General features: G+C 45.7%; 1 protein-coding gene across 2 annotated transcripts in view; it reads right to left on the bottom strand.

Moving 5' to 3' along the window:
* NOA1 (P-loop containing nucleoside triphosphate hydrolases superfamily protein) overlaps positions 1–16,386 on the bottom strand; it is a 66,683-nt gene extending 50,297 nt beyond the window's left edge. Inside the window, exon 1 of one of the 2 annotated variants that reach the window (XM_086800364.1) lies at positions 15,830–16,386. In XM_086800364.1, coding sequence (XP_086656490.1) covers positions 15,830–16,246 — 417 coding nt within the window. In that variant the 5' untranslated portion in view covers positions 16,247–16,386. The remainder of the gene's footprint in view (positions 1–15,829) is intronic. The other variant, XM_086800365.1, reaches the window with a different exon arrangement.
* Positions 16,387–17,830: the final 1,444 nt, after the last annotated feature.

Genomic DNA, 17,830 nt, shown 5'->3' with positions numbered 1-17,830 from the left:
TACAAATCCGGTCTTGATGCAGTTGTTCATAGAGTCTCGCGAGTCTTTGCAAGAGCTCTACAATCAGGAGCCTAGATCTAGTGCAGATGTGCACCTGCTTCATGCAGCCGAGGCCGGCGGCAGTCTTGAGACCCACCAGGGTAGCTCGGTGGCGGTATGGGACATCACAGAGTAGAGATTGGTCGATGCGCCTTGCTAGTTAGCTCAGCTCATGGCTCGATGGGGACAACCAAGACTTGTGGGTTTTACCCACGGCTGTCATGGTTGGTGGTGAGTTAGGCCTACACCCCCTTCACATTGTTTTGCTTTGTTTTGCAAGTTTCGAGTCATGTTTTAGGAGCGCTCTGCGAGGAGATCCGTGGGGATTTGACACTTCTTCCCTAGCAACTTAACTGAAATCCCTGTCAAACCTCTGAATCTGCTCCATGACTCACGTTGAAAATGTGCATCTTGTTCCAATGATGTCCCCTTGCTTGCATACCCATGTCCCTTAAAATGACTTCTTATTGAGTGCCACACCTCAAAGGGGTGAACGAAATTGTAGGGCTCAGGTAACTTGATATCCATCTTTCTTGTCTGTGTTGTGGTCATTACTTTATACAAAAGTTTGAGTTCAACATTGTCTACCTCGGCGGTCGGATCGGGAGGAGTTGAGGGATCGTCCTACTGGCCCACCGAGGATGATGATGAAGTCGGTGAACGCGATCAACGCGCTCGCTGGGACTTCCTGGATCCCTCGCGCTGGTGTTGGTGCCGTCGTTGCATGTCTTCCATTTGTGATCGCATTGATGCCATACTGTCGAAAAGGGCCCGTTGTAAGTCCTCCATCTGTTGTTGAAGAGTGGTCATCTGCAAGGCCTCCATCTGAGGATCGGCGGGTGGCACGTTGTCGTGCGAAGTCGACATCTGGAGAACTCAGAGAGAGTACTGAGGTGAAGCAGGAAAGGTCCACCTGAAATGTAGGATGGAAGGAACAGCTGCTGGAGAGGCAGTAACGGGATCCTCGTCCTCGAAGTCGGGGTCCTCCACTTCCTCGGGATCGACCGCTATCGCGGCGGCCATTGTAGGGCTCAGGTAACTTGATATCCATCTTTCTTGTCTGTGTTGTGGTCATTAATTTATACAAAAGTTTGAGTTCAACATTGTCTACCTCGGCGGTCGGATCGGGAGGAGTTGAGGGATCGTCCTGCTGGCCCACCGAGGATAATGGTGAAGTCGGTGAACGCAATCGACGCGCTCGCTGGGACTTCCTGGATCCCTCACGCTGGTGTTGGTGCCATTGTTGCATGTCTTCCATTTGTGATCGCATTGATGCCATACCGTCGAAAAGGGCCCGTTGTAAGTCCTCCATCTGTTGTTGAAGAGTGGTCATCTGCAAGGCCTCCATCTGAGGATCGGCGGGTGGCTCGTTGTCGTGCGAAGTCGACATCTGGAGAACTCAGAGAGAGTACTAAGGTGAAGCAAGAAAGGTCCACCCGAAATGTAGGATGGAAGGAACAGCTATTGGAGAGGCAGTAACGGGATCCTCGTGCTCGAAGTCGGGGTCCTCCACTTCCTCGAGATCGTCCTCGGAGGTTACTTCGTCTACTTCCACTTCTTCGTTTGGGTCCGCCAAAGAGCTAGGCATCGGAGATAATGGAGTATAATCGGGGACGAAGATCTCGCAGTAGAATGTCACAGGAGAGCGCGTGGAGGAGATATTGCGGAGGCCATCCACACTGCACTCTGGAAGAAAGAGTGCCAACTGAGGGTATCGTGACAGAAAGTACTCGAAATGAGCAAGGTGCAGTGGCTCGCAGGTGAGGAAAATAGTCCAAATCGCCCAAGTGTCGGGTTCAGTTACATGCGGGCTGCTGACATGTATGCGGTACACCTGTGAGGCCGGGGCTACTGGGATAGGAGAGTTTGGGAGACTTGGAATCCACCCAGCATCGGTGGAAAGTGGCACCGGTTCCGGAGTGGGGGCACGACGAGGGCTGTGTTCGGGAAGGAGAGCCTCTCGGGGATCTCGTCGATGTAACTCAGGTAGGAGATGTGCATGTAGGGCTCCTCCGGAAAATTGTCCATGAAGCATGCAAGTGGATGGCGAGAGCACACACACCGTGTGGCGTGGGCAGAGCCGGGAGAGGGGATGAAGGCGAATGTGTAGTTGGCGGCATCCTAACAGCCGGGGGGAGAATGGTCGCCGAATCGCCAACGGAAAAGGGGAGGCGCTTCACACTCGCGTTGAATCACCGGGGTTCGATTATTTATTTTTTAATGGTGTAAAGGTGACAGTGGCCTGGATCACGTAGCTGACCGGAGGAGGGGTGCACCGCTTCGAAAAGGCGCCGCCAGCTACTATGCGAAGAGGGGGAGGACCGTCGACATTCGGCGGCGAGAGGGCTCAAGGCCAACAGCTGCACGAAGCGAGCTAGGGCTCACAGCCTGCAGCGAACGAAGCGAGGAGGGGGGGGGGTTTCCATACTCAGCAGAGAGGGGGGGGTTCCTGCCATGCAGCGAACGACTACCACCACCAGCAGCAGGGAGGGGGGTAACAAGGGTTCCCTCTCTGAAACACACGGTGCGTGTGTGTGGGTGTGGAATTTTTATTTTTTTTTGATTACATCACCATGGGCAAAGATTTACACCAAGTCCACCATCGCTCCGCTGCTTCCATACAACACCAAGAAGAGGGATGGACGAGGGAGTGCCGCAGAGAGGGTGAGGGCTTCACAACCCACGGGTAGGAAAAAAATTTGCTCTGATACCACTGTGAGGATTATGTTGTTAATCCCTCGTATTGTGTACTAATTACTACTTAAGTACTCAACTTAGAGAATAAGAGACTTCAGGAGAACACTTGAGAGAAGATTGAATTGACTTGAATTGATTAAACTGAGTACAATAGGTCTCTTATATAGGAGATGAAGAGACACATTTGAAGAGGCATGTCCTTTGACGAAAGGACATGACCATAGACGAAAGGATACAACTTTAGGCTAAGGGATGTGTCTATTCAATGTAGAGGCACAACCATTCATCAAAGGATACAACCATTCGTCGAAGGGATGTGGCTATTCGATGAAGAGGTACATCCTTTGGCGAAGAGTCGCAACCAATCGAGGGTAGGGGTTCCCTTGGCTGGTTACTCTTTGCATCTGCAACATGAATCAGCAATGAAGAGAGGATCTGATACATACATATGTCACAATTGTGACACTGCTCATCCAATTGCACATGTTGGAGATGTGTCATTGTCTATGCAGGATGGCAAAGTGAAGTACCTTGCAGATGTACTTCATGTTCCGAACATAACAAAGAATCTGGTTTCAGTTGGCCAGACGATTGAGCAGGGTCTGCAGGTTCAGTTTAACCCTCATGGTTGTTATGTTGAATACTTTAAAGACAAGTGCAGTTTGGTTGCAAAAGGCAACAGAGTGGGCAGAATGTTTACATTGAATGTAAATGCCTAAAGTGAGTGCTGCGATGTTTGCAAATGGTTCAGGAATTGTTGCAGACACAGACATTTGGCATAAAAGAATTGGACATGTGAATGCGTAAGGAATGAAGTCTATGCAGACTAAAGGAATTGTGACAGGGCTGCCAAAGTTTAAAGTTGAAGGTATGCAGAAAATATGTGAAGCTTGCCAATTTGGAAAGCAAACAAAGCATGTATTTCCACGTGACAGAAATGTGAGCAGAAATGCACTAGATGTTGTGCATTCAGATGTATGGGGTCCTACTACGAAGACCATGTCTATGGGAGGCTGCAGGTATTATGTGACATTTATTGATGACCACACAAGGAAAGTGTGGATATACTTCATGAAGGAGAAGAGTGAGGTGTTCACTCATTTTCAGAATTTCAGAGTTATGGTTGAAAAGCAAACAGGGAAACATGTAAAGTGCCTAAGGTCAAATGAAGGGGGAGAGTACTTCTCCAATGAGTTCTCTGAATTTTTGCAGAAGAATGCTATTCAGAGACAGTTTAAATGAGATACACTCCGCAACAAAATGAAGTTGCTGAGCGGAAAAACAGGCACATTGCTGAGATTGCGCAAGCATTGATAGGAGAGAAGAATATGCCGCATAGCTATTGGGCTGAGACTGTTTCTACAGCAGTTTACATCATGAACAGGACTCCAACTGCAGCCATACATGATGTAACTCCAGAGGAGAGGTTTACTGGCAGAAAACCTGATTTATCTCATCTGAAAGTCTTTGGATGCATTGCATATGTGCATGTGCCAGATGAGCTAAGCTGGATCCACAAAAGCTGAAAAATGTGTGTTTATTGGGTATTCCCTTGAGCAAAAGGGATACAAGTGTTATAACCCTACTACACGTGAGTTGAGGGTAAGCAGGGATGTTGTTTTTGATGAGATGATCAGCTGGTATGCTGCTGAGAGAGAAGCTGTTGGGGCTGATGTGAGTGGAAATGTGGTTGCACAGAATGCAAGTCAACAATCACAGTCTTTGAGTGGACCAAGAGAGTCCTCATCTAGTGGTTCAGTTGATAGACCTGTCAAAATACGCAGCGGAAATGATAACCAAACTTGGGTCCACAAGATCAAGTAGAGTGCAGAAAATAGACAGCACAAGAAACACTGAGAGATAGGCGTGTAAACTCTTCTCTATACACAAGATCCCGTACAAAACTGAATGATACAATGGTGAGGAGCATGGGGCCTATTTATATGCCCCATGGATGCAGTCGGCCAGTGCATGAGGCTCTCCACGACTGCATAAAGCAGTCAGCCAGCAGCAGATGTCTCCACGACTGAGTAAAACAGGTCGGCCAGCATCAGCACCTCCACGACTGCAAAATTACCAAAGAGAGGAACCACTGAGAGTGAGAGGCCGTAGGCCCGATGATGAGTATTCAAGACGAGTAAGGCCATCAACTCTTCAGAAACGGGTCGGGAGATCCATATGACCATGTAGCAGTTTTATCTTTGATTTCCATATATCATCTTAGCTATCCTTTTCTGTATTAAGCATGCCTCTAATAGGATACTTAGATGATTTGAGAGAGAAAATAAAATTTACCCTACCCCGAACATACCTATTCATGAAATACTCCACGCATAACCTTTGGTACCTAGAGTGAACCCTTCTAATTGCAGGGTGAGAAAGTGGAACGGGAGGTAGGGGAGTTAATTTCTTCACCTATTCAAAAGAGTGTTCTATACTTATTAAACTCGATTATTAACACCCTTACTTTAACTTAGATTTTCATACACAAATGTATTTGCTTACCATCTCATACAACCAATGGTGTTTAATACGGGGAGTGAGGAAAAATGATAAAACACCTATACAAGGCGGGCACACCCACAACGAAGGCCCTGGTGTATAAAAATAGACAGGAGATGACTTCTAACACCCCCTCTCAGCTCCTGGCTGTGAAATCAACCCAAGGGAGCTGGAGTGCCGCCTGAGCGTAGCCTGAGGTAAAGACTTCGTGAAGAGGTCCGCCGCATTGTCCTCCGTCGAACAATAAAGTAGCAAGATGTCTCACCAGCCAAGATCTTCTCACGTACAAAGTGATACTGTATCTCTATGTGCTTGGTCCGGGCATGGAAGATCGGGTTCCGAGCAATAGCTATACAACTCTGGTTATCACACTGGATGACTGTGGGCTCCTTCTGTGGAAACCCAATCTCGCCTAGCAACCTCCGCAGCCACACAACCTCACAAGCAGCACCACAAGCAGCCCGGTACTCTGCCTCTGTCGAAGAGAGGGTAATAGTTGGCTGCCTCTTGCTGCTCCAAGAAATTGCTCCTGAGCCGAGGGTAAAACTGTATCCTGAAGTAGATCTCCTCGTGTCTGGATCTCCTCCCCAATCTGAGTCACTCCAACCTTGGAGTCTGACTCCATCCCCTCCTGTGTAGAAGAGTCCTTGATCCTTCATACTCTGCAGATACCGCAAGATCCGCAATCCTACGTCCCAATGAGACTTCAATGGCGTCTGCATAAAAGAGCTCAACAGCCCCACGGAGAAGCTCAAGTCCAATCTAGTGTTCAGCAACCAGATCAATGAACCAACCAACTTCCGGTACTCCGAGGCATCAACTGGCTCACAAGGATCAGTAACGGTTAACTTTGTGTTTGGGTCCATCGGCGAGGTAATAGGCTTACAGTTCTCCATCCCAAAGGGCTCAAGCAACTCATGAGAGACGAAAAACCCCCTCTGGGTCTGCCAGATCTCCAATCCCAAAAAGAAGTGGAGTAAGCCTAAGTCGGTCATCTCAAACTCCTTTGACAAGGCAGCCTTCGTCACACCAATGTGCTCCACATGACCGCCGGTGAGAATGAGATCATCCACATAAAGGATGATAATCGTGACCATGCCGCGTTCCCGAAAAGAGATACAGGTTAGGATCTGCAACCGATCTCTGAATCCAATCCGGACAAAGAAGGAATCAATCTTCTGATTCCAAGCCCTAGGAGCCTGCTTAAGACCATACAAGGCCTTACGTAACCTATAAACCATCCCTTCAGATCCTGGAACAATAAAGCCCGGAGGCTGCTCAACATACACCTCCTCCTGCAGGTCACCATTAAGGAACGCAGATTTTACATCCAGTTGATACACGGGCCACGTCTGAGAAGAAACAAGGGCAAGAATGGTCCGAATCGTGGACATCCGTGCTGTCGGTGCAAAGGTGTCCTCGCAGTCGATGCCTGGCCGCTGAGCATAATCTTTAGCCACAAGTCTGGCTTTGTGTTTGTCCACCGACCCATCAGACGCATATTTGGTCTTAAAGACCCATTTGACACAATGACTAACCGTTTCGACGGCCTCGGTACCAACTCCCATGTGTTGTTCTTCTCGATGGCATCAAGTTCCACCTGCATGGCTTTCCTCCAAGTATCCTGTGAAAGGGCTTCCTTGACGGAAGTGGGCTCCTTGTCCCGCATAATACGAGACATCAAAGCATAATTTACCTGAAGAAGCTCCGCTGTATTGCTTTTACCTCGGACTCTGTGTGATCTTCGAGGGCCGTCCTCTGTGGTCCACTCGGAGGGTAACTCCGTGACACCTGACTGAAGAGTGTCTAACAACCACCTAGGTACTCGAACGGATCATGGAGCTCCTGTGGTCGCGGGGGCTCTACTCCAGCTGCGGGCTCAACCTCCTGTATTGACTGAGGTTGATCAACTGGAATACTGGTCTGGGAATCATCATCAGACTCCTTTGGATCTCCAAGAAGTGGCGGCTCATCGACAATGGATACTGGAACATGCTCGTCAAAGACCACATCCCCGGCTGACAACAATCTCGTTCCTGTCTGGATCATACAATCTGTATTCCTTGGAAAGAGAATTATACCCCACAAATACAAGCTTGCGGGACTTGGAGTCAAGCTTCCCCCTCTGCTTCTTTGGAATATGTACATACGCATCACTCCCAAAAACACGGAAGTGCGAGACATCAGGTTTCCTGCCAAAGTATGCCTCAAATGGAGTCATATGAGGTACTGAAGTCGTCGGAGATCGGTTGAGGGTATGGACAGCCGTTGCCACAGCCTCTCCCCAAAGTGGACGAAGAAGATCACGATGCTCCAGCATGGTCTCCAATGGTTTCGAAGCCCGCCTGGAAGCCTGCTTCGGAAAGGATTCCCTGTGCTGCTTACCACGTATGCAAGAACTGCAACGCCCTTGCCTACTGCCAACATCTGGCAAGCTAACCACCATTTGGTCTCGGAAAGCTCGCCTCAATGCATCCACATTTAAATGGCCAAAACGAAAGTGCCACAAATCTCCGACCTGAGAACCTGTCAACGAGGAGAGTGCAGAGAGCTTGTAGATACCATTCTCCACACCGCCTTCCCAAACAACCTGGCCAGTCTCACGGTCCCGTAGAGCAACTGAATGCTCCTCAAATTCCACCCGAAAGCCAGTCTTGCATACTTCATGCACTGACAGAAGATGAAAACCCAGAGCAGGGAGACAAAGAACACGGGAAGCATGCTTGCCCCCCTTGCCATCGGAAATAATCTCCATTCGGCCCTCACTATGTATCGGAATAGTGGAGTTGTCACCAATAAAGATGCGACCTGACTGCCGTTTAAGATCCAAAAAGAAGTCACAGGACGGAGTCATATGCCTGGAAGCACCACTGTCAAGAATCCATTCCCGGGTATCCTTCGCGGTGAAGCCAACTGCCTCCTCGCTCGAAGACGCTGAAGCGTTAGAGTCCATCATCTCTAAGTGCACAAATGCAGGAGTCTTTGCAGCTGAGGCTGAGGAATCAGCACTCTTCCTTGTCCGCTTAGGACACTTCCTCCAATAGTGGCCTTTCTCGCCACAATCATTGCAGGATCTTTCAACCTTCAGCTTCTCTCGTTCTGAGTCAGGCTTTTTCTCAGAAGACTTCTCCGGTGAAGCCTTTCCCTTTGCCCTTGTTGTTATTCCGGCCTTTCGACCGTTGGCCAGTTAAGGCCTCCGAACCGCCCCTATGAGGAGGGTTCGAGAAACGTTCCTCCTGGTCCAAGACCATTCGCACAAGCTCCTCCCAGGTAATGATGCTGAGCCTGCCACTCGTAATCAACGAGGAGTAGAAAGCAGAATACTGAGCAGGCAAGTGGGACAGCAAAGTGATGGCCATGTCTTCAGATGATATCTCCTTCCCAGCCTGGAGGACTTCTTGCTGAAGGGCCTGCAGCTTGTTAATGTGTTCCCGCATCGTCGAGGACTTTGCAGGGTTCATAACCCGCATCTGCACTTCCAAGGAGATCCTCTTCATGGGTGATACCCTGTTATAAAGAGAAGACAAGTGCTGCCATATGCCTCTAGCCAGCGTCATGTGCTTTATATGATTGATCACTTGTGGTGTGCAGTTGAGGAAAATAAATGACCGGACCCTGGCGTTGACACGATCCCACATGTGTGCATGTGCCTCTCGGTCCTTCTTCATCGACAGTAACTGCCCTTCCTCTGCTTCCGGCCGTGGAACCCCGATGACGATGAAATCAGCAAGGTCATATGACTCCAACACATACTCCATCATAACCTTCCTGATGTCGTAATTGTTCCCGTCCAACTGACGGTCCACAGGGAACGTGGGGAGAGTCGGAATCTTCACGTGCTTCTCAGCCATCTCTAGTAAATCTGCCATCGCGGGGATTAAACTGAAAAAGGGTAGGTGGGTGGGAAAAAAAACTCTAAAACCTGCAAGTGGCTATCCAGCACCTTAGCCCGCCTTCCTCTTGCAACTTCTCTTCCCGAACAGTCCAAAACAGTCCACCAATCAGCAAACTAACTATCCCCCTCTTGCTCAAAAAACTCCCAAGATCTATCAAGAGCCTAGGGCTCTGATACCATGTCAAAATACGCAACGGAAATGATAACCAAACTTGGGTCCACAAGAGCAAGTAGAGTGCAGAAAATAGACAGCAAGAAACACTGAGAGATAGGCGTGTAAACTCTTCTCTATACACAAGATCCCATACAAAACTGAATGATACAATGGTGAGGAGCATGGGGCCTATTTATATGCCCCATGGATGGGGTCGGCTAGCACATGAGGCTCTCCACGACTGCATAAAGCAGTCGGCCAGCAGCAAAACAGGTCGGCCAGCATCAGCACCTCCACGACTGCAGAATAGGCAGTCGGCCAACCACCATGGGCTCTTGCCAATCATCTGGCATCCATCCACACCATGGAAAAATGAAAAAAAATGGGAGAAAAATACGGGGAGTGAGGAAAAATGATAAAACACCTATACAGGGAGGGCACACCCACAACAGAGGCCCTGGTGTATAAAAATAGACAGGAGATGACTTCTAACAAGACCATGGAGTGGCAGGCTGCGTCATAATACCAGTCCTGCAAATGTGATTAGTACATCACATAAAGGCAAAGAGAAAGTGGTTGAGCCCCTTAGTATGCCTGACATTTCTGCAAGACATTCTCATGTTGATGGAGAGTCTAGTGGCTCAGAGATGAGCCTTGATGAGGATCTTGGGATACCAACTATGAGAACACTTGGTGTAAAGAAGGCTATGGAATCTATGAATGCAAAGCTGCGAAGATCTGGGAGAGTGAAGAATCCTGTGCAGAGGTTTACCTATGATGGTTATGTGGCACATCACTATGCATACATGGCAAAAGTTGTACAGGTTGTAGAGCCCACATGCATTGATGAGGCTGTTGGAAATGTGTGTTGAGAGAAAGCTATGGATGAGAAGATGGATACACTATATGGAAATGAGACTTGGGATTTAGTGCAATTGCCTGAAGGCAAGAAAGCCATTGGATGCAAGTGGGTGTACAAAGTAAAACATAACAGTGATGGAAGCATAAGCAGGTACAAGGCTAGATTGGTAGCCAAAGGATATGCGCAGACATATGGCATTGATTATGTGGAAACTTTCAGCCCAGTTGCCAAGATGGCAACAGTGAGAGTTGTGATAGCAGTGGCTGCGTCAAAGCAATGGTCTTTACATCAGATGGATGTAAAGAATGCATTCTTGCATGGGGATTTGCAGGAAGAGGTGTATATGTTGCAGCCACCTGGTTATGAGGATGTGAGTCACCCCGAGCATGTTTGCAGGTTGAAGAAAGCCTTGTATGGCTTAAAACAAGCACCAAGAGCATGGTCTTACAAGATTTTTGAATATCTTGTCACTATTGACTTTCATGTAGCCAATGCAGATTTCTCGCTGTATGTAAGACACAGTGATAGAGGGGTTGTGCTTGTTGTCATCTATGTAGATGACCTGATCATTACGGAGAACCATGATGACAGAAGTTTGAGATGAAGGATCTGGGGGAGCTCAGATATTTCTTGGCATTGAGGTGATTAGGTCACCACATGGTATTGGATTACTGCAGAGACAGTATGGCTTGGACATGTTGTCCAAGTATGGTATGACAGGCTGTAAGCCTATCTCAGTGCCATTGGATCTGAATGACAAGTTCAGTGCAGATTCAGGAGAGATTTTGGAGGATCCTACGATGTATAGGCGCATAGTAGGAAGCTTGATCTACATGACGATCACCAGGCCAGATTTGAGCTATGCTGTTGGGTTGGTGAGTCAGTTTATGCAGGTTCCTCGGAAGCCGCATTTGGAAGCATTGAGACGCATTTGGATGCATTGAGATGCATACTGAGGTATGTGAGGTCTACTTTGCATTGTGGACTATTTAATGAAACTGGGACAGAGATATGTATACATGGGTACACAGATGCTGATTGGGCTGGTAGTATCTCAAATAGAAGATCTACTAGTGGCTTCATGTTTTCTTTGGGGAGTGCTGCTGTGACTTGGAGCAGCAAGAAGCAGCCTACGGTTGCTCTATCCAATACAGAGGCCAAGTACAGAGGTGCTACTATGGCAGCATGTGAGGTAGCTTGATTGAGAAAGCTACTTGCAGACTTGGGTCTATCAGTGGATAGACAAGTTGTCATTTTCTGTGACAACATTAGCAGTATATAGTTGGCCAGGAACCCAGTTTTTCATGCTCACACGAAGCATATAGAGGTCCACTACCATTTTGTCAGAGAGAAGGTTTTGGCAGGAGACGTTGACCTTGTTTATGTCAGCACACAGGATCAGGTCGCTGATATCTTTACCAAAACATTGGGTACAGAGAAGCTCCGCAGATTCAGGGCTTCACTTGGTGTACATGAGATGGAGTTGAGCTCGAGAGAGAGTGTTGAGATATCGAGCTCATCTAGTGAGGCAGTGGACACTGATGACCCGCCTGGGGGATAGGCCCCCCACTTACACCACTGGCATGGTTGGTGAGATCATGGGTGATATGCGGCCAGTGGGATGACAGGCTGTGTGACAACCATTCTAGAGACTGGCATAGTTATAGCGCCAGCTCATTTAGTTGGGTTCACACTATAGAGAACCCTAGTATGTATTTGGTTGAGTACCTTTTCATATTGTGTGTACTCTTATCTTTGTATATGGTGTGTTGAGTGTTGTGTGAAGAAGAAGAAGATTTTCAGCCTCTCACCTTGCGTGTTCTCTTTTAGAGTTTTGTGAGTGTGTGTGCTTGCAAGAGCTCAAGCTCTCTTCTCCCCTGCATCTTTTCATTCTGATGATACTGCTGATGTTGATACTACCGTCGTCTTCGCCATCACAATGCTGCTGCTAATGCCAGTGCCAGCGCAAGTCCACATCCGGCAGCAGGCCTCTGCAGTGTTCATGCCGCCCAACCCACAGGCTGCCCACAATGGGCCACCTCTTTCTGACACCACTGAAAACTCTCCACCTACTGCCCACACTCAGCCACCTCTGCATTTTTTGACAAACTGCAGTCTCCTCTACCTTTTGATGTGCTACCTCTAGAGAACATGACATGAACCACATCAACAGCTCGGTCCCTCACCTGTGTACAGCCATATCACCACTTGATATTTGAGGAACCCCTTCGCCGAAGCATGGAGCACACAGAAGCAACATGGCAAACTAAGATCCAACTTCACTTAATGCAAGGAGGAGTATGGACGTCGTCAAAGGGCCGGAGAAGAAGCCTAAAGTAGATGGCCAAAAAACCCCTAATATGGGAGAACAAGAATGACAAAGCAATGGCACTGCACTGATTGGCTTGGGGCTTGCCGACAACCTCATCCACCATGTGGACTTCGACAAAACACCTCAAGAGGTATGGGAGAAGCCAGAAAACCTATTCGGCAACAATATCAACAGCTCAAAGGTATTCCTAAAGCAAAAGTTTTTTCATTTAATCAAAATCAAACTTTGGGTGAACATTTGAGCAACTTAGGCTCCATCATTCAACAACTTACTGCCACAAGTTTATGAAGATGATATGAAAGTTGTCTTAGTCACCAATATAGAAGGGATTTGAAAATACAATGAGATCCTACCACTATTAAAGATGTCTCGTGAGATGAAATATGATGAGTTGATTCTTATTGATGAAGACCGTTGTCTTGGAGAGCTGACTACAGCAACACTTGAGTTAGAGAAAACCTTCTTCTTTAAGACAAAAGGCAAACAGGGAAGAAGAATCATCAAGTGCACCTATTGCAAAAAGCTTGGATATACAAAAGACAGGTGTTTTAAGAAGATGGCCAAAGTGCAATCAAAGGATCAGGCAAACTTGGTACAAGAGCACAAAGATGAAGATGAAGCTAAAGCATCTACAATAGCCAAAGAAAAAGCCCTCACTATCATGGCAAATATTTCTCTTAATGAGGAAGATTATGATTAAGCTTTCAAGTATTTTTTTGTATGAGTCGAGGATTCTCTTCTTGGGATGTCCCCCAAAATCTGAATATTTTGGATATCTTTTTGTAAGCCTTGATTCTATAAAAGGCTCGGCTCCTTTTTTATCTTACTTTCCCTACTTAGAGCTAGAGGGGGTTGTCTATGGTCAGACTAATGTAGGCATTATGTATGGACAAGCTCTTGTCTCAAGCTTGACATGAGAGTTTCAACTGTTGGCATTGTTTGGGAAAAAAACTGAAAGATTCAAAAAAACCATTGTTGATGGTGATGAATTTGTGCTGTTGTCATCGAGCACAACACTCAAAGTAGATAGATAAGAATGAGTGAAATACAAGGGAAGTGACATGATAAGGTTACGTACATACGCTCGGGGGAAAACCCCTCCTAAAGAGAGAAAAAGTGCCTCAGCTCGTTATTAGGCTACGTCCGCTTTGTAGCCAGCTAGTAAAGTCTATACCCTTTGCTGTCTGACCTGTATCCAACAAGAATACATTTTCCCACCTTATCATTCAACTTATTGCATTGTTGCTCAAGCACAAGAGCATAAGCAAGACAACCAAAAACACGCAAATGAGCCACAAAGAGTTTCCTGCCATTCCAAGCTTTATAAGGGGTGATTGTCTGCAAGGCCTTGGCGGGACATTTGTTTAGCACATAAGTGACACACACATAACTGCCTCTAGCCAAAAAACATAGAGGCAAATTTTGGCCTTTAACCATACAACATGCATCCTCCATAAGAGATCTAATCTTTCTCTCGGCCACTCCATTTTATGAGGTATAAAAGGTACTGTGCATTGATGTTATATGCCTCTTTTAACCATATATACATGAAACTCCTTTGCCATATATTCTCCCCCTCGATCTATACGAAGGGTGCTAGCTTTACATGCAGACACATTTTCAACCATAGAAACAAAGTGTCTAAAGCATGTAAAAACCTCTGACTTTGCCTTCAACGGATACACCAAGATGTGCCTGGAGTAGTCTTCATTATACGTCACAAATTAGAGATATTCCCCAATCAACGGTATTCTCATGGGACCATATACATCACTATGAATATAAGTGTAATTTATGGACAGCCCTAACTGATCCATCTTTTGGGAATGATGCCTGTTTTGCATCTTGCTCAAAATGCACCCCACATACATGTTTGACACGAATCTCAAGCTTTGGCAATTCTAACACCATCTCTTGCCTTTTAAGACGTATCAAACTGCTAAAGTTCAAGTGACCAAAGCGGGCATGCATAGATCTGCGTCACTCATAGCACATGTGGCAATAACTAAACAAGCATTATGTGCCAATCTCTCACACATGTCCAACCTATAATGGCTTAGATTACCAGATACCACAGTGATATCTTCATCACTCTAGTCATGAACTGTTCACCTGTCATCAACAAATCTGACCACTTCTTGCCCTAACAATAACAGAGATTGACAGCAAGTTCTTTTTAATACCTGGCACAAACAAGACTTCTAAGAGTAATTGTCCCACCATTTGCAGCAGTGAGAAAAACCTTACCAACTCCTTTTACTAGATACGAGTTGTTTGCACATGTGACTGTTTCTTCTTAAGGAGCAGAGTCAAGTGAGGAATATAAATCACGCTGAGAAGTAATGTGCTAGCACCAAATGGAAATGGAAACGAGGCCTCTGGAGAAACAGAATTTCCACAATTTTGGATAAGAAACGGTCGTTTCCTGTTACTATGACACCAAAACTTTTACTACTATTTTGTGACAAACCATGACAAAGAAAGAAAATGACTCTCACAAAGATGGTAAGGTGCTAACAGCTCCTCAATCTATGCCTTTGATACTAAATATCAAACTCTACACTTTGGAAAACCCTAACCCTTGAGCTGCTCTCATGCAAACCCTCAAAGTTCATGCAAAAAACCATCTCCTCGATCATGCATGACTGACCAAGAAACAATAATAGAATGAACCTAGCATGACATGAGCTAAATTAGCCACCCAATCTTTATATATCAATTAACCTCTCCACATCCTAGTTATGAACATACAAGTCCACATACTTATCTTGCCCGTTAATTGCCCCCCTTGCATACCCATTGATAGGCCCTCTCCAACCAGCTTGGCTCGGCCTACGAGCTCGCTCTTCCGTTGATTGTCTGCCTTAGGCCAGCATTCATGCTCATTGCTTGCAAACATTGATGCACACTCTCATGATGCCACCATAGTACCGGAGAGCTTGTCCTCGAGCCATTAGCTCTCCGTGGTCATGACATTATACTTATCCAGAGAGTCATTGCATGGGCACATAAGCCATTATGGTTACGTTTAGATGAGGTTGCCTACCATGATATTAGACGCATCACAATGGTAATCATAGCCAACAGTCCATACCTTGACATGTGTACTTGTTTGTTTAGTTCTTATTCCTGTTCGTACCGATGTGCATGGTAGCTGGACTTTGGAAGTATTACATCTTCTCATAGACTCTTGGAGTCGAGATGTCAATAGAATTTCTTTCGTTCTCTCTCTAAACCCAAAATATGTAGGTAATTCTTCTCCACAACACTTGGCACTGATCTATCTAATAAAAACATTAAAATACAATTAGAATCGGTACATTTTGCAAAATGGCATCGATATCCTACTGTTTCATAAGTGTCCACGGGCACATAACCGGGGGCCTCTGCATCCTGAATTTGCAAGACAGCGCCGCAACCATAGCATCCAGGCTCCAAGTTGAGCTTGGACAAAGGGACGTTCTCTTTCTTCGTCTTCTTTTTCTTCTTCTTCTCTAGAAACTTGCTGCTGCTGTTAGAGCTACGCTTGGACAAAACCTTCTCCAAGAAGAGCTCGCCTCTGCTCTTTTCCGTGGGCCCTTGCGAGGAAGACTCCGAGGGAGGGGGACCACCGAGCGTGCTCACTGCGGCAGACTTCTTCTGTGCTCCCAGGCTCACCACAGAGAACGCGTAAGCTCTTCTGCCGGACGAGGCCCAAGCGGGAGGTGAGAATAGGCTGCTCCCGCCGAGCGAATTGTAGAGAGAGGACAGCTTCAAGCAGTCCATGGTGGTGGTGGTTCCGATATGAATTTTCCTTTTTTAAATGTCAAAATTTCCAATTGCAATTTTGGAAATAATCAAATTGTGGGATTGGCCTTGTAGAATTTCATGTCCTACCTAGCAAAACCCTAAAGGCAGCAATGTCCATGGTGGTGGTGGTTCCGATATGAATTTTCCTTTTTTAAATGTCAAAATTTCCAATTGCAATTTTTGAAATAATCAAATTGTGGGATTGGCCTTGTAGAATTTCATGTCCTACCTAGCAAAACCCTAAAGGCAGCAATGTCGTATGTGTAGTTGTAGCATGTATCATGTCTTATTTCCCCGAGCTCACACGGTTAGGCACATGCTGCCCCATGATTTACAACACCTCACAACTCACAAATAGTGAGAGAAAATTAAAGTTAGGCCCTAGGTGGGAAATTTGAAAGCCTTATTCGTCGTTGTGCACTATAATGCTCGTCTCTATATCTCTATATTATCTTAAGGAAGAGTGTCACAAAGCTGCCAAGTGACAAGAATTTGGAAGTTCGGGGAGGGGGTATGTTATCTTGAGGCTTAGGCTATGGTCTCTTGATGTTAGCTTGAGACTAGATTATGTTATGTTCTCTTGTGTAGAGGATCATAACTCTCACCTACCATTTCACACTATAGCTACATGCTATTGGATTGGAGGTATACCTCTTGATGGTATGGGACATCAAGGTAGAGGTATGATGTATTTCATTTATAATTCATGTGTGCATCCCTTGGGCTCGGGGGTGGTCGGGTGGATGACTTTATGCCTAATTTATGCATGTTTATGCATAACAATTATCTAGAGAGATCTTAGGGTTTTAACAGTGGTATCAGAGCAATCTCTAGTTAATTGTTGTTGATTTTTCTTTCTTATTGTAATTTTTGGTATTTTTTGAAGTAAATTTTAATATTTACTAATAAAAATATTATTTTGTTGATTTGTGTTGATGATTTGCATATGGATCATTGATATGGCGATTGGAACGCATGTTACTACTATTTAATGGTTATTGCGGGGGAATTCCGTGAGTTTAATGCTATTTTTTCCTATTTTTGTGGTTTAAAATAAGCATTAATGGAAATTTTTACAAAAATACCACATATTTTATTGTGGATATTTTTTATGGAATAGATTCCCTAAATTTTTAGAATTTTTAATAATTTTTTTCTAATTTTAGAGTATTTTTATGGTTTAAAATGTATTTTTTATACATTTTTACGAGTTTTTTTAAGGGTATGCGATCAAATTTCTGCCAATTTTTTGCTGAAATGGGTAGTATGTTGATGCACGAAATGCTCTCTCGTGTGCGTGGGACCCTCTTCGTCTCTCAAATCTGATTTTTATCGTCTATTTTCCTTCCGCCCGTGTGAACTCCTTTTAATAGGGATTTTTTAAATTAAACATTAATCATAATTAATATTTAATTATGATTAAGTAAAAGTTTAATTAAAAACTTTAATCAAAAGATTAATCCGCCTCTCTGTTAACAGAGAAGGAGGGGGAGGAAAGAGAGTTGAATGGAGAAGGAGAGGAGAGAGGGGAGAGGAGAGAGGACTCCCTCTCCCTTATTT

Source organism: Cibotium barometz, chromosome 7 (genome assembly GCF_041138505.1).
Source record: "Cibotium barometz isolate CiBa-2024 chromosome 7, ASM4113850v1, whole genome shotgun sequence".
Taxonomy (NCBI): Eukaryota; Viridiplantae; Streptophyta; class Polypodiopsida; order Cyatheales; family Cibotiaceae; genus Cibotium; species Cibotium barometz.
This window is presented reverse-complemented; position numbering and strand designations above follow the sequence as displayed.